Source organism: Pleurodeles waltl, chromosome 7, assembly GCF_031143425.1.
Source record: "Pleurodeles waltl isolate 20211129_DDA chromosome 7, aPleWal1.hap1.20221129, whole genome shotgun sequence".
Lineage (NCBI taxonomy): Eukaryota > Metazoa > Chordata > Amphibia > Caudata > Salamandridae > Pleurodeles > Pleurodeles waltl.
Genome location: NC_090446.1, coordinates 1,346,045,803 through 1,346,064,044, shown reverse-complemented (window position 1 = coordinate 1,346,064,044; position 18,242 = coordinate 1,346,045,803). Strand labels below are relative to the sequence as shown.

At 42.6% G+C, this 18,242-nt stretch overlaps 1 protein-coding gene across 1 annotated transcript in view; it reads left to right on the top strand.

Annotated features, from left to right (window-relative positions):
* Positions 1-18,242, top strand: part of PPP1R12C (protein phosphatase 1 regulatory subunit 12C) — a 615,622-nt gene that overhangs the window by 84,898 nt on the left and 512,482 nt on the right. The window contains exon 2 of the mRNA XM_069201799.1: positions 7,698-7,828. Coding sequence (XP_069057900.1) covers positions 7,698-7,828 — 131 coding nt within the window. The remainder of the gene's footprint in view (positions 1-7,697; positions 7,829-18,242) is intronic.

The following is an 18,242-nucleotide window of genomic DNA, read 5'->3' as shown; positions in this document are numbered from 1 at the left end:
GCTCATCTGGGGGACCTGGAGATCAAAGGTCTTTGGTCTCCAGTAGAACAGATGTTTCATATAAATCTGTTGGAGTTGCAGGCTGTATGTCTTGCACTCAAGGCCTTCCTCACGTCCCGTCGCGGTCAGTCGGTTCAGGTCCTGACGGACAATACTACCGCGATGTGGTATATAAACAAGCAGGGAGTACTAGGGTCGTACCTTCTCTGCAGAGCAAAGGACCATCAGATTTGTTTGGTAGCAAATCATCTGGCCGGAGTCTTGTGCGTGCGGATGCTCTGTCGCCATTTCTCGACCGATCACGAGTGGCGTCTCCATCTGGATCAAGTCCGTCTAATCTTCCAGATGTGGGGGTTTCCTCGGATAGATATGTTTGCCACCCAGGAGAACTCGCACTGCCCGTTATTTTGCAGCCTCCAGTATCCAGTACAAGGAGCATTGGGGGATGCGTTTAAAATGCCCTGGTGCGACCAGTTGCTTTACGTGTTCCCCCCCCATACCCTTGATTCCTCGAGTTTTGAGGAAAATTCGCCAAGACCAGGCCCAAGTCATCTTAATAGCTCCGGATTGGCCAAGGAGGGTATGGTACTTGTACCTTCACCTCTCACTGTGCCCTCCGCTCCGTCTCCCTCTCAGGGCAGACCTCCTCTCGCAATCGCAGGGGCAGGTTCTACACCCCCACCTCCAGAGCCTGCACCTTCATGCCTGGCGATTGAACGGGGCAACCTGAGTTCCTTTTCTCTCTCGCCTGATGTAGTGGATGTTATCTTATCGGCCAGGCGACACTCCACTAAATCTATCTACGCTAATAGGTGGGCTAAATATGTGATTTGGTGTGGAGAGAGACAAGTTGATCCCTTACGTGCTCACTTATCAGATATCTTGTCTTTTGCACGCTCTCTGGCACAGAGGGGTTGTGCAGTGGTTACAGTCGAGGGATATTTATCTGCCCTGTCAGCCTTTCTAGGTCTTCCGGACCAGCCTTCTCTATTCAAATCCCCTATAGTACTTAGATTTTTAAAAGGTCTTATTAACAAATGTCCTCCCACTCCTTTCATTATGCCTCAGTGGGATTTAAACCTGGTTCTGACTTTTCTTATGGGTACCCCATTTGAGCCTATGCATTCTTGCCCCTTAAGGTTATTAGTCCTAAAGACTGTTTTCTTTGTTGCAATTACTTCCGCAAGAAGAGTGAGTGAGCTGCAGGCTCTATCTGTCAAACCCCCTTACACTTCTTTTTATGGGGATACGGTGGTGGTGAGGACCAAGGCTGCTTTCCTACCGAAGGTTGTTTTACCCTTTCATATGGCCCAAACGATTACTCTTTCCTCGTTTTATCCTCCGCCTCATCCTTCGAAAGAAGAAGAGAGACTACACCGCTTAGACCCGAGGAGAGCGCTAAGCTTTTATGTGGACAGAACAAGGGATTTCAGGCTGGAGGATCAGCTCTTCATCGGGTACGTGGGAAAGAGGAGAGGAAAGGCAGTCCACAAGAGAACACTCTCCAGGTGGGTCATTCTTTGCATTAAAATGTGTTACTCTTTAGCAAAGAAGGAACCCCCTGATGGTATAAGAGCTCATTCCACCAGAGCTAAGTCGGCCTCTTCGGCCTTGGCTAGGGGTGTTCCTGTGGTCGACATCTACAAGGCCGCAACTTGGTCATCCCTCCACACTTTTGCGAAGCATTACTGCTTGGACTCTGAGGTTAGGAGGGATGGCCATTTTGCACGGTCAGTGCTGCAGGATTTCTTGGTTTGACCATTCAGGCACCCACCACCGAGTGCGGTACTGCTTTGGGACTCTATTCAATACGTGAGGAATCCGCAGGTAGCTGTATCCATCAGAAGAACGAGTTACTTACCTTCGGTAACAACTTTTCTGGTGGATACATTAGCTACCTTTGGATTCCTCACGGTCCCACCCGCCTCCCCGTTGCCTGTCTGGTCTAACCAAGTTATTCTTGGGTGTGCTCCTCTTGGTTGTTGAGGACTTGTACATATACTGTATATATATTTATTTTTGTATTTATTTAAAAAAAAAAAAAATCTTGAGTTCTTGAAATGATGTATTTATCTTGAATGTCATTAAATATTGTAATTTTTTTTTATTTTTTATCTCAATGGCCTATTAGTCTCAGGCACGTAAAAAATGTTGGTACTGATGTCGGCACGTTGGCGAGGACCTCTTATTGCCTGTATGACGTCAGACTGTCGTGTGGGCAAGTGTGACGTCCTCGTCGACGTGCAGAAGCTACGAAGAAGATTTCCGTCAAATGCTGGCGCAATGGGAGTATTCAATACCTGAGGAATCCATAGGTAGCTAATGTATCCACCAGAAAAGTCGTTACCGAAGGTAAGTAACTCGTTCATCTTTAATAGGGCCACTCAGGTGGATTTAACGATTTTATGTATAAATTGATAATTTTACAGGGGCTAGTAACTCCTTGTGTACTTGTATTTCATGTCTGTGCCAGAATTACCAAGTATCTCTCCTCATCTCAGTGAGATAATGCCATCTGTTTCACTGTGTTTGCACATCCTATATTTTTGCAATTCGTCTTTCATTGGTACAGACCTAAAAGTATTTATGGAAGAAAAGGCTTTGTACAGTAGATATATGGAAGTGTCTGCAGTCCCTCAGTCTTTCGAGGCAATCATGCTAGTATTATGGTCCAAGATGCTCATCTTCTTCCTTGTAAATGGGATCCAGTTTCTCATTTTGAGAGGCCTCCTTTTCTTCTCTCTTCTCTCCTTTTTCTTCATTGATGTATGACAGAATACCGAATGCCATTAGAACGGATGGCTTTTTAATTCAAGCGTTGCAATGAAAAGGCTTTTACAACTAGATATTTTTACATTTAACATTTTTGTGGAAAGGTATCTGTTGTAAAGATACACACACACACACACACACACACACACACACACACACACACACACACACACACACACACACACACACACACACACACACACACATTTTAATGACCTTGTTTGTAATAATTTTGCAATAGGTCTGCTGCCCCTGAACATTTGCAATGCTCTAAGACCTCAAGTTGCTAATTATATGGTTAAACTGCATTATTTAATACAGTTTTCTTTTTGTGTGGCTACGCCCTCTAGGGTATAACCGTATAGTTACAAGACCATATTTCTTACAAATGCTATTTTAATTGTGGTGTCCTCTAGGGGTTGTTTTAAGTAATAGTCATATCAACATACTAAAATATTTGTGTCTCTGACACTTGCCCCATAATGCTTTTCAGTTCATTACTTTTACAAAACATTTTGCTCAGAACTCAAAACGTTGACCACAATGTGCTCTTTCTGTTTACTACACTGTTATGGAGGACTCCTAAATCATAATCCCTACCACCATTCATTGTCTTTTTAAGCTCTCTTATGGCTGGAACCTTTGTTTTACAGCTGAGAGAAGTTGTGTTTTATGGGCCTTGTTTGTAATATTATTGCTGAAGTGCTGTTAGCCTTGAAAATCTGTAATGCACTATGGGCCATATGTACGAACACATTTTCCCATTGACCCAGAATGGGAAAAACCCTTTGCTACATCTGGCCCTATGTCCTCTAAGGGCTAAACATATGGTTACACTGCATTACTTCCTCACATTCTCTTCATGTGGTTATGCTCTCAAAGGGCTGACTGTATGGTTACATGACCATGTTTCTTGCAAATGCTAGCATTGCAGTCAACATACTAGAATATTCACGACACAAACTCGCCACATAATGCTTTGCAGAGCTTCACTTTTACAAAACATTTTTGCTCATAACTCAGCCTGTGGTGGTCATTGGACAATAGGACCACCTTCAAAAAGCTCTTGTGATCTACATCATCTTTGGGTTAACTATGTTGGTGGAGGACTCCAATAATAACCCCTACCACCATTCATTATCTTTTGAAGCTCTCTCATGGGTGTAACTTTTGTTTGACAGCCGGGAGAAGTTTTGTTTTAAAGGCCTTGTTTGTAATATCATTTCAGTAGGCCTGCTAGCCCTAAAACAACCCTCTAAGGTGCTAAGTATATGGTCACAGTGTATTACTTTCTATATTTTTTTTTTTCATGGGGTTATGCCCTTGGGGCTAACAATATGGTTAGCTGACCATGTTTCTTACAAATGATATTTTTAGGATATTGCCCTCTAGGTGATATTTTGAGCATTACATTCTAATGCCAAAAGTGTATTTCTGATAAAGGATAATATGATTGTATATGTTTTAATAATCCCTCCTTATTGCAATTATGACCATGATTCAGGCCAGCTTATCATCCTTGTTCCACTATGACTGTTTGAACACTCTTGATATGTTTGAGTGACCCTTCTAGTTTATTTTTCCTCTGTGGCTGTCTTGTGTCTTTTTGTGGGGAATTCTTAGCCAGCCAACAACTCTGACTGTGGAGTGATGAAAAGTGGCATTCTATTGGAATTAGCATGGCACATTTAAATTAGGATGCTAAATTACAACATTTTCATTTTTTGCTGCAGATAGAGGAAGAAGGTTAATGGAAGTGCTTTAGTTACATATGCAGAGCCACTGGAATTTTGTTGCAGGAAAAGACGAAATTGAGGCAGGGTTAACCTTGTGTGGCTAGAAAAGTCCAGTTAAGAATGTACAATGCCAATAGCTCTAACTCTAGCAAATGTGAGACCTATTGCATTGCAAATGCTTGTTATGCTTTATCTCTGACACCTGTGAACATCGTATTTGATAGTCTTCCAGCTGCAGATTCCTCACCTTTTGAATATTGTCAAGACGTTAGTCTGGATCCGGACTTTTTTCGGCAGTACCTCTGCATACTTGAAAAGTGGCTCAGTGCGGCTCCACACTGACTCTGTTCCACGCAGGAAATGATGTGCATTGTCTATAAAGGTGCTACTCCCACGGCCTGATAAGTTACTTTCTTTCCACTCCTCCAGATGCAGATCTGAAGTGCTCTTCGTGTGTCTCTTTAGATATTACCTCAAAAACTATCTTAAGTGTGCAAGGAATATCACCACCAAAAACAACAGGTTTTAAGTTCTGTAGGGTTGAGCACAGGTTTGTGACTGATCCCCATCAGGTGTGCCTCAAGTTGAGCAACAACTCTAGGGCCTGCAGCGACTGAACATCGATAAACCCAAAAGCCATCAGGGAGCGCATGGCAAAACTTTGTTGCCAAGCATAAGAAGACTCCTTGCTGGGAATTTTGCAAGTAACACTCTGCATCTCAGGGTCCCTCTCGCTCCAGAGGGCTGGTCTTCGTTATGCTCCAAATCTTCAGGTAAGCACCACTTACTTTCGCCTGAGCAGACATGGGAGAGGTGCCACACTTCTCGTTCTTGCTCCTGCAGTCAGCTGACCTCCGAGCCTTCCCACAGCTGGTTGAGGCCCAACTAGTGTTTTTGGTATTGCAGCAAACCGGGCGGTGATGTCATGGACCCTGTGCCAGGAGACCTTGCACCTCTTATTTAAAAAATAAAATAAAAAAAATGGCTAGATATTTTCCTGATGATAAACTACCGGGCAGGATCTTTGAATGCCAGGGTGGATGAGCTCAGCCGTCGGCTCCTAAAGTATCATGAATGGCAGTTGCACTCAGTGGTGGTGCTAGATCTCTTCTGCGAATTGGGAAAACCTTGGCTCGATCTTTTCACCACCATCAAGAATGTGCAATGTCATCACTTCTAGGAGTTGGAGTTTCCAAGACATCTCACGCTTGGAGAGGTGTTCTTGCTCGAGTGGAACTCTGGACTCCTGTATGCCTTCCCACAGATACCCCTCATACCCTGAGTTCTCAAGAAGATCAGAACATTCTGGGCCTAAGTAGTCTTAGTGACTTCTGATTGGGCTTGTAGAGTATTGTATCTAGAATTCCAGGGCTTCAACATATGTCCACCGATCAGACTACCCTTCTGAAAGGACATGCTGTTCCAGCAACAGGGATGGCTTATGCATCTGAGCCTTCACAATCTCCACGTTCGTGCTTGGTGATTGAGTTATGACAGTCGAACACCTGTGACCTTCCTCTGTAGTTAGTTGATCTAACCTTGGCAGCCAGACGTCTCTCTTTGTAAACTGTGAACACCTGTCATTTGTGGCTTGTTGTGGCACTCATACGATTGACCACTGCTAGGCCAAGTTGTCTAATGTCCACTTGTTTTGTCTTGCTCAGGAAGGTTTTGCTTTGGGCACCATTAAGGGTTATATTTCAGCCTTTTTACAGTTGCTTGATCAGCCCTCATTGTTAAATTCACCAGTTGTGATGTGATTTCTGAAAGGACTGTTTCCCCCTTTTCCTTTTGTAATGATCCAATATTACTTTATTTGGTCCTTGCTTTTCTGATGTGTACGCTGTTCAAGCTGCTTCTCAGCTTTCCTTTGTGGCTCTTGACCATTAAGAGTAGGTTGCCATCACCTCGTCATGGCAGGTAAATGAGCTTCTGGCACTTTGTGTCACTCCATCCTGCAATTCCTTCTTCCCAGGCAAACTGCTTTTGCGGACGCAGGCATCCTTCCTGTCTAAGGTCATGACACCATTCCTTGTTAGACAAACCATCACCCTGAAGCGTGCTATGATCTGCCTCACCCTTCTACAGAGAGGGAGACTCCAAGAAAGTGCTTAGCTTTGACATAGATTGTATCAAAGACCTCCGAGTGAATGATCAACTGTTTGTGGGGTTGTCTGGAGTGAAAAAAGGCAGAGCAGTTCGGAAGAGAGTGCTCTGCATTAACATCTGCTACACATTGGCCATGAAGCAGCTTCTGGAAGGACAATGGGCTCCTTCTACCAGGGCCAAAGCAGCTACCTCTATGCTAGCATGCTGTGTCCCTGTCCGAGACATTTTCCAGATTGCTATGTGGGCTTCCCTCCATATGTTCATGACACACTATTGCCTGTCAGGCCCGCTTGGTCTTGGAGGACTTCCTAGTTTGAGTCCAATCACAGACCCACCTCTGAATAGGTATTACTTTATCTCTTCAAAAGATGAGGAATCTGTGTTTGGAAGTTTCTATTAGAAGAAGTTACATACCTTCGGTAACGATTTCTGGTAGAGACTCTAGCTGCACATTCCTCACCAACGCTCCCATCCTCTAGATTCTGTGATTGGACTCTATTCATTAATACGATCTCAAGTTTAGGAATCTGCACAATGTCTACCAGTTTGCTTTTGGCACTCTGCGTCTGGGGAAGTAGTCTCGAAAGTAACTGTCTGTGTGAGAGTAGGCCCTACATAGGCTTAACCCGTCATTTCCGCAACAGTGTTCAAGATGAACTGCATGGCGCCACCATCTGCTGTTGAGAAGTGCTACTGAAAAGAATCTGGATCCAATCTGGTTCTTAGGGAATATTCAAAAGATGAGGAATCTGGAGCTAGATAGTCTCTACCAGAAAGAGTTAGCAAAGGAAGTAACTTATTTTTCTGCTGCCAGTATTTCCAACAAAGTGTGCCGCCATCAGAAAATTATATTTAACTTCACATGTTTCAAGTACCTTACATTAATTGTAGAATTGAGGAAAAAAAATCTTTCCTTACGTGGTTCTTGAAGTGTAGTTTGTTGTGAACTAAGTTAAAATGGTCTAACAACTAATATGTGCATTATCAGCACATTTTTGCATCTGTGGCCATATGACCCTGGTATTTCCTTGTAATTTGTAAATCGGTTCATTTAGTGACACTTCCCTTTTGTGTTTACAGGCATGCATTGATGAAAATCTGGAGGTATTGGAGTTTCTGGTGAATCACGATGCTGACGTCAACCAGGCCGACAATGAGGGATGGACGCCACTTCATGTGGCGGCATCGTGTGGCTACATGGAGATCGCAGAGTGAGTATTAGGCTGAATTTACCACTTTTGCAGATCTTCGGTTCAGTCACAGACTGCTAATTAGGGCAATAGTAAAATGCCCGCAACTTACAAATAGAGTACAACAGGCCTGTTTCATACAGCATGCAGGAAATATGACCCTTTTGAAGAGGAGGACAGAGAAATGGCTAGTCTTGTCCATGGGCTACCACTTAATATGATCCTCACAATTACCATAAAGGTTGTATGGAGGTGTAGCTAGCATTTTGTCCCTTATCTACTTTCATTTCTTTTTAAAATCCTTTAACTTGTATTCTTTTAATTTAATGCATGAGTCTCGTCTACAGTAATAAGATTATAAAAACCAGTAGCTTACCTTTTACTACACAACTCAACATCACAATGCATGATCTGAAATATACACTTTCTGAGCAATTAAGAAGTGAGCAGAAAATAAACGGGAATGAAAATCTTGAAACAAAAAAGATCATTTGCTTGGTGGATGCATGACAGCAAAAAAACGGAATGATTCATTTGCTGTCAGTCTAACACCCAATGTGTAGCAAGATATTTATCAGAATACTTATTTTCTGTTCTCTTTGAGCATATGGAGGCAACATGTTAAGAGTCTGATGTCCTTGACTTTTCTAATTGTGTTGTTCAGGAAGATTTAATTGTTTAGACAAGGGATTTCTGCCTCCCTTGAAATTGAACTCTAAATTATTTGCAGATCTTCACTCTGCCAGTATCCTGGATATGTCTCTAGAAACTTAAATACTGGATTCTGGATGGGTGAGTCCTACCTCTGCTGAATAGGCCCACTAGTCTGCAGTGGTGAAGACTGTGGACACTCCTGAGACTGTTCTCCTTAAGCAGCATATTAAGTCCTCCCAATTTATTGATGATGTTGCCTTTTAACGAGGCAGTGATTGATCAAGCTATGGATCTGTGGTCTAAACCTTTATCTCCTCTTCCTGGGCTCAGATTAGCCTCATAAGATACAAACCAGTGCATGGTGTTCACACTGGGAGTCTTATCTGCCAGGATTCAGTTAGTAAGATGAAGCAGAATATTTCTGCCAGTGCCTCTGGCAGAGAGAAAAAAAAAGAAACAAAACAGTAGGAAAGACGTGTCTGGAAGTCTGACTCTCAGGCCAGCATGTGATTGCGTATTATAAACAAGTTTTGTAGAAGCTCCCCTTCAGGTGGAGTTTTTTTTTTTTACCATTCATGAGAACGTCCACTGTCTGATGTTCTGTGCCCTGCAGCATCTGTTGCAGGAAGTCATGGGGGATGGTTTCAGTTAATTTGAAGGTTTTCCCTTCGCTAAACGTTTCCTGACATACTCTTGTCCTCGAATTGAAGAAGATTCGCCAAGGCTGGGCCCAAACCATCTTCATTGCCTGCATTGGCAGAGATAGGTGTGATACACAGGCCTTCTGCACCACTTTCTATATACTCAGCTTCGACTTCCTCTCAGAGCGCATCTCCTCCTCCACTCGAGAGGTCTGGTTCTGTACACACCAATCTTCAGACTGTCCACCTTATTGCCTGGGGTTTGAGTGTTTTCTGCCTCCAATAGGATGTGGTAGACACTTTCATTATCTTGTCTGCTATTGACTAAATCCGTTTTTATAGTTTATATAGCAGATGGAGAAAATGTGTTTCCTGTTGTTCCAGTAAAATTATTAACCCTCTGAAGGAACGCTTGGTCAAAATCCTGCAGTTCGTATTTTCCTTAATGCAACAGGGGGATATTGTTGGCCTAGTTGTGGCCTTGTCAGCCTTTTTGTGCCTGCCAGACCAACCATCCTTACTCAAATCAACAGTAGCTATTCACTTTTTGAAGAGACCGACAAATGTATTTCCACCATGTACGAAAGTACTCTTTTTGGCATGGTTACCCCCCACTATTTGGCTGCTTGTCAGTGTTTTGACTGTTTTGACTGGGGTCCTGCTATCCAGTACCTCGGAGACCGTGCTTTCTTCCTCTAAATTTGGTTGTTCCTGACTTAGTACACCCCACAATTGGCATACTGGTGCCCCCATGTAAGTCCCTAGTATATGTTACCTAGGTACCCAGGGCATTGTGACATGGGCATCGGGGGTTCCCCATAGGCTGCAGAATGTATTACACCACGAATGGGAGCCCATGCAAAATGTGTCTGCAGGCCTTTCGTTGCAGCCTGCCTGAAAAGGTGCATATACCCTTTCACTACAGGTCACTGCACCAGGTCACTGTAAGTCACCCCTTAGCAGGCCCTCCTAGCTCAGAGTGCAAGTACCTGTGTGTGAGGGCACCCCTGCTTGAGCAGATGTGCCCCTACGAACTCCAACTCAATTTTCCCAGACTTCGTGAGCGCGGGGAAGCCATTTTACCCGTGTACTGGACATATTGGTAACTCTGAACCTGGGCATGTTTGGTATCAAACACGTTGGAATCAGTATTGCCAGTATTTGTTGTATGATTCCATGCAATCTGGGGGCTCCTTAGAGCACCCCCCCTCCCCCAAAGTTTGCTCCTACCAGTTTGCAGAGTTTTCCCAGGCAGCCTGCTGCTGCCATCCTTCAGACAGGTTTCTGTCCTCCTGCTGCTTGACCAGCTCAAGCCCAGGAAGGCAGAACAAAGGATTTCCTTTAGGAGTGGGAGACCACACCCTCTCCCTTTGGAAATAGGTGTTACATGGCTTGGGAGGGGTAGCATCCCCAAGCCATAAGTATGCTTTGAATGGCACATTTGGTGCCCTTGTTGCATAAACTGGTTTACACCAGCCCAGGGTCCCCCTGCTCCCTGCTCTGGTGGCAAACTGGTCAATGGAAAGGGGCGTGACCACTTCCCTGTCCATCACCACTCCAGGAGTGGTGCCCAGAGCTCCTCCAGGTAGTCACTTGATTCTGCTATCTTGAATCCAAGGTGGGCAGAGCCTCCTGGGAGCATCTGAGTGGCCAGGTCATGCAGGTGACATCACAGCCCCCTCCTGATAGGTGGTCACCCTCCTAGGTGACCATTCACCCTTTTTAAGGCTATTTAGGGTTTCCCTCTTGAGTAGGTCCTCAGATTCGACATTCAAGGGTCCAGCAGGACTCCTCTGCATCATTTACTTCAACTCCTGGACGCCTGTGACTCTGGTAACACAGTTCTCTCGTGTAACGCCACAAGATCAGGAGACTGAAGAGCAGGCTGTAGGTCATGTTCAGCATGCCCAACGGTAGTAACAGTATCTGAGTTTTCCAGCCCCAGGGACAGATCCGCCCACTTTGCTTCCGGTGGTCCCGCTCTTTGTGGGTGGGGGCCTAGATGTCAGCCGCAGGAGTTTAACAGCTGTGTGGTTCTTGGTTGCGGCGTGGCCACGCAACCCCCCCCCCAGCTCTGTATTCTTAAGACTGTAACATCTGCATGGTGAGTGAGCTACAAAGTCTCTCCGTCAACCTGTCTTACATGACATTCTTCCCAAACAAGCTGATGTTGAAGACCAAAGCCACCGTCCTCCTGAAAATGGTTAGTCCTTCCCATATAGTGCAAAACAGCACCCTCTCCGATTTTTCTTTCTTTCTTTCTTTCTTTCTTTCTTTCTTTCTTTCTTTCTTTCTTTCTTTCTTTCTTTCTTTCTTTCTTTCTTTCTTTCTTTCTTTCTTTCTTTCTTTCTTTCTTTCTTTCTTTCTTTCTTTCTTTCTTTCTTTCTTTCTTTCTTTCTTTCTTTCTTTCTTTCTTTCCCACTCTGCCTCACCCCTCTAAGGAGGAGATGACATTTGCTGTATCCTGAATGAGCTCTCGGCTTCCATAATAATTGTATCAGGGAACATGTGGACGATGAGCTCCTCTTTTGGAATCTCTGGGGTGACAAAAAGAGGCAATGTAAAAATGGACAGTTTTTTCCTGGATTGTTATATCAAAATCTATTACTCGCTGGTTATGTAGCAGCCTTCAGAAGGCCTGCAGACTCGTTCCACCATAGCTAATCTTGCTTCCACTGCATTGCCACATGAAAACCCTGTTCTGTACATGTTTAAGGCTGCTATGTGGGCATTGCTCAACAGATTCATGAAGTACTACTGTTTGCACAGCCAGATCACATGAGAAGGGCATTTTGCCCACTTGGTCCTGAAGGACGTTTTGGTCTAAGGCAGTTTGCAGACGCACCACCTGGAAGGTATTATGTGGTATCTTTTCAAAAGGTGATGAATCAGTGATTATTAGTATGTCAGACCAACAATTTACTTTACTTTTCTAGCATTCTTTCCGGTAGATACTCAATCGAACGTCACATTTCTCATTGACCCTCGCTCCTTCCAGTTCTGTGCTCTGGGCTCCTTCCTTGTAAAAAGGTCCCAAGTCTAGGGATATGCACACTGGCCAACACGGTTCTGTTTAGGTTTTGAGTCTTGGGGCACTGACCGTTTAGAAAGCAGTTAACATCAGTGCACTTGGGTGGCGCTTACATATGGTTCCACTCGCCCCATCTGCAGTAGAACGCAGGGCTGTAAGACGTCACCTACTGACATGGAGGGGTACTGCTTAAAAGTCTTTAGATCCAGTCTGAATCCAGGGAGAGTATTCAAAAAGTGAATAATCTGCGTTAGGGAGAAGTTTAACTATTACTGTAAGTGACTCAAGGCATAGCAGGGCTCTTTGGTGTGATAAAAGGGGAAACCAACATCATTGCCCCAACATTTTGCAAATGAATTGAATTTAAAAACCTTTGAAACAAAATGTCTATTGGAGCTTCAATTATTGGTCTGAAATTAGAGGTATTCAGAGAATCATATTAGTCTATTTAGTATTATATTTTAGGTATGAGTGGTGGATTTGAAACTCTATATATACAGTTCTCCCAGTGCCCTAGAGGCTTCATGTGAAACACATGTTTTTTTTTCTCACAGTATGATGATGGTGTAAAAAGGTCGAATTTAATAGAATATTAGTTTTCGGAATTAGGAATCTTAAAATCAGAAATGAAGTGGAGAACTCGGCAGTAAATGTTGTTTTGTTTCTTGTAGGGTGTGTTTGCGAACAATTTGAGTTTATGGTCATTAATGTTGGATATTTTAATAATTGTACAAGAACTAGAACTGATTTCCTCATGGATCTGTCTCTTCACAGATATAGTTGGACACGTTTGTTGGGCAAGATGAGTCCTTTTTATAATATTGTTCATCTCTGGTTATGTGCAAATTCCACTTGTCATTGTGTTTTAGTAGTCAAATCGAGAGAGCAAAATGTCTCATAGACCTGCCTGATTCCTTTGTGTTAACTTCTAAGAGTAATTGGTTTCTGCATTCTTATTAGACATAGAATGATCTAACTGATCTTTTGGAAATATGGTTAGATATGGCTGTTTTTACCTTAATTTGACAGATTGCATTTTTTACTTATAGTTTCTTTTGTATCAAGAACATGTGTACTTTTCCTCAGATAAGGTTGTTTTGATTGAAATAGGACATACAAAGATGTATAATATGAACTTCTTTTACAAACTTTGTGACAATAGAACATATAACTGGGTGCTACAACATATGCTGTTATACAGTGTTACTTTCCTGGATACATATCTTTATTATGTCCATTTAAATATAATTTGGAATTGATTGGAATGGAATAATTTTGTAATGAGTTGTTCCTGGTATGTAATTATTGTTACTGGAGCTCTGAATAAGTGGCGAGATTACCACGAAAAAGTTGCTAGCCGTTGCAGGCTGGTTGAGCGAGATAAATTGGATTTAACTAAGCTCTGTGGAGTCCACTCTATCATTTGGAAATAATAGAAGACCAGTGGATTGAGAATCGTTTTTAAGGAATTTCAGCTTATTGTAAAAAGGGAATGCATTATGACTTCGAATATATAAAAAAAAAAAGCTTTTTTATTTGGGATGTGCCCAGTAACTGTTTAGTAGGCTTTCCTATCTTCAGTTTCTACTTGTCATAAATTCACTGTTGTCATGAGGATTGTAATTTACCAGTGCTTAAAAAGCAGTTTCATCTTACTTTTTCCTTCCCATTTTTCATTTATATCCACCTTCTAGCAAGTACCCAATCCCCTTTTGAATACCCTTTCCTTGAATTTGTTCATTCCAGTAACCCCTTCATTAACTCTCACCTGCATCCCACTTTCATTTCCCGGCACCCAGACCCCTCTTTCCAGCAGTCCAGCCCCATCACAGATGAAAGACTTGCAAGGGAGAAGATGTTTTACCTCATTAAAATATGATTGCAGCAATTAATAGTAGGAATTTTCAATACATTCTTTCTACGCTGTTATTCAGACAAAGGGTAATAATCAGCTGAATGAACATTTCTTTTTAGTACATGAGCTGCAGTGTTCAGTGCTCTGTTATCACAAGCCAGTGTTTCTGTTCTTGATCTCAAAACACCTGCTCTACCTGGTCATAGGGGAAAAAAGGCTTTTTTAAGGAATTGACATGAATGCTGTAGGTTTTTTTTTTTTTTTTTACTGCAAACTGTTGCTATTGTATAAAGCATAATGTGGACTGTTTGCTTATGCCGTTCACAACATGAATTAAGAATAATTTTATATTTTTGCAATGTGCTCATTCAGAGATATATTTTTTTATTTTTATGAAAGGGCAACATGTCCAAGGAATGGAATTTTTCAGAAATGTACTTGTCCTGCTTAAAAATCCACTAGTTTGTTTTGATGCCATGCAAAGAGGTAATAAGTTATGGCAGCGTTCTCATTATATCTGAGTTCTGAGGATATTTTGGCTAAATGTGGGCTCGATTCCAAAAGCTATTTATGCATGTAATCTTGCTTTACACACATGTTCGTGTGGGCTCACCAAAGGACAGGAGCAAAAAACTCTTGTGAATTCTGAAAGTCGTGTATCTGCACCAATGCAGCCTCAGTGAATTGTAGTTGCTCTTTCTGGTCTTTAAAAATATGGCCCGTAATTTATTCTTGTAGTCCATAGTGTGCCCTAAATGTTTTTTTGCGCTGATTTTGTTTTTCCCATTATTTTTGTTAATATACAAGCATGAATCATTTTTATATAAAACTAGGCCTTTTTAGCTTGTTCTGAAAAACTGTGATGTAGATTAGCAAATCTGCCTCCAATTTGAATCTTTTTTTCCCTCCCAAATTCCAAATATTTGAGTCCATTAGGTCTTGCCTAACAAACAGCGTATTCTGGTAACTAAGCTTTCAGTTAACAAAGCATTGCGCAACTCTGCTCTTAGTGGAGCAAGATGAAGTGATGCTGCTTAACCAGTACTTAGACCCTGTTCAGAATTGAGCTGTCAACATGCTGGTCACTAAACAGCAGCATGCAGTTTAACAGTGAGTGAAGCTGTATGAGATGAGCCAAGCTCCAAATATGTGAGTGAATTCAAAAGCATTTAAAGTTTTACTTGAAGCTGCAGTTCCACTAGTCGTTATTTAGTGTCCCTCATGAGTCAAATGCAAAAACGTTGATGTTCTTTCATAAAAGTGCAGTTCCACAAGTTGTAACTAGGTGTCCATCATGCGTCAAGTGCCAAAGGATTTAAATTTTTACATAAAGCAGAAATAGGTCCAGGGGTCCACATACCTTGGTGATGACCAGGGCACATTAAATTGCTTACCTTGGTGCAAGTGGGCCATAGAGGCAGCACAGGATATTGCTCAGTACTATACACTACACTTGTACTGTTGACACAGTAGGGCATCAGAGTAGTGTTTTCCAGGTTACTGAAAACTTGGTGTTTTTGTTTTTTTATTTTTTATTATCAGTTACGATCGATTTTACCTGAAAATCCGCAATCCTACTTATTAGATGACTTCAATTTATTCAGAGCACTGCAGATCATCTTCTGGGCTTTAAGAAGCACAATCTTATTCATGTCATGATTTCGGATTTTCGCTAGCTTCAGCTTAAAAAGCTGCTTCAAATGACTGGCTTGTGCAGTGAGCCATTCAGGACAAGAGTTCTAAGTAACTACGAAATATATTTACGTATGGAAACCTCTGCACACTTATTCCAGTCACACTGCTCAAGATGCCTGTTATGTGGCTAGCACTTATCGACAGTCACTTAGTTTCTTTTCCGGCTGTACTCCTAACTCACCAGAGAATCTGCCACTCAACTATTCACATTGGAACCCAAGAAGATCCTCTGCGGCGTCCCACAAGGTTCGTCCCTCAGACCCATCCATTTAAACACATACATAACCCCCCGGCCAACACAGTCAGATCGCAAAGACGCAGTATCATCTCCTATGCCTGACACCCAGCTAACCACATACATAACCCCCCCCGGCCAACACAGTCAGATCGCAAGGACTCAATATCATCTCCCATGCCTGACACCCAGCTAATCCTCTCACTGTCGGAAGATCCCTCTACCACCAGACCCAACTTCCACAAATGTATTAACTTTGCCGACTGGATGAAGGGAAACTGTCAAGTTCAACACGGACGGGACGCAAGTCCTCCTCTTTAGGAGCAACACCTCACCATGGAACAACACTTGGTGGCCTGTTGAACTCTGGAACCCTTCCTCCGCTACGACAAACCATGCCCACAACTGCTGCATCATCTTGGACAGCAATTTATCTACGAAGAAACGGGTAAAAGCAGTCTCGTCTGCACACCCTACGCATGCTCCATAAAATCTTCAGGTGGCTCCCAATCAACCCAACAGACAAAGTGCCCTTGTAACATGAAAGTCCTAGTTATCTGCTAAACCACCTAATTGTGCCCTTTCCTCCTCCCACCCGGGTATCATGCTTACTCATCAGCCATCCCGCGCTGACCAAAGCATACGCTGATGGAGGGCAGGCCCTTGCTCCAGATGGAGGGAGAAATCTAGGGAGAATCATGGAAAGAGTTATCCAGATAAAAATTCCTGCCACTTAACAAAAGTGCACTCCGTATTTTATTACTTGGTGAAGGAGGGATGGTTAAGATACATAACGGGACAAATGAGACACAATTATGGCGCTCTTGCCCACCTTAGGTCTATATGTTTCAGCCCTTACTTGGCTCACCAAGGGATCCAGGGCTTTCTTCAGGACCAAACGGACTGTATATGACACTGTCTGTTTCACTATTCACAATACATATATATGCTCATTGTGCAAATGCATGCATCTCTAATTTCTAGTTGCTTCATTCAGGGAAATGTTCCCTCTTAGAAGGAGGTCCCTAACTTACGGATATTCGCACAGCATGGTGTAGTGATGTGGGAGAGCCTTGCAGTAACATTTGTCGAAGGTCACCCACAGCAAATCACTGATTTAATGTTCCATTCTCCTCCAGAGAATGGCCTCCTTGGGAGAAGAATGAAACACTAAATATTTCCTTATTCCCTGTTACCACGAGGTTTAGCACCCACTTGCTTTTAATAGAGATGGCTGCTGCCAACACTCTCACATCACGTGGTGAAAGAAAATAGGAAAATTACAATGGAGCTTTCCAGATCAAATGAAATAGAGCACATATATCCAGGCGAGAAAATGGGGGGAAACCCAAGAACACGAAATTTAGCTGGACTTTAAATGTATCATCTGTCATAGTAAACTTGGGCATTAAGCACATGTTCTATATTATATATCTGGTTTTGGTCCTGCAATGTTTCTCATATGCGTGGAAAGCCGAAATCTATAGGTCATACTCTTCAGTTAACTCAAACTCATTTACTCTTTTACCTTTTAAAACATTTTATTTAGGATTTTTTCTGATGTAGAGTACTCCCTTTCTTTACAATATGTAACCTACAAGTTTTCAGGGTAAGCAAAACGTTCAAGCTTAATGAAAGAAAAAAGAGCCTGCATCTTCGAGCGCTCCCTGCCCAAAGGACACTCCAGATCTGAATCTGCAACTATCCTTAATGAGGAACAGTCACAGCAAGACAAATTTGCATAACATTTACATTAATTTCATCAGAACTTTACAAAAAAGGTTGACACCCTGCCCAAAACCCCGACACTCTTATGCAGAGGCAAAACACTCTGGGCAATAGCTGAGGATAACTATTTTGAAGGGCAAATGTTTTTCGAATTTGCATAATCTATTAATCAGTGCTTGATAGTCTTTCCATGGCACAAGCGTTCCAGACATTTGCCCACCACAGAGAGAGATCTGCATGGCCTCAGGACCTGTCCATGTGTACACCATGGTGAGTCTGGCAGCCCCAAGCAGGTTTGTTAATAATTTCCCTAATGTAGTTGTAAGTTGGTACTCCTCCTCCTCTCCTGAATCCTCCAAAGAGGGCTTTCGGGTTGAGTGCTAATCCTATGCCTGTGATAACTTTGATAAGCCACAAAACTTCATTCCACTACGACTCCAGATGTTTTTAATGTGACCACCATAGATGGATCTGAACCTTGTAGGCTTTGAGTCTGATGGGAGTTAAATACTATCTAATGAGTGTTTTATGCTGGCAACAGATGGATGATTAATCCGCCCGAGTCTATATATGTCCCCATATTTCTATATTCAACT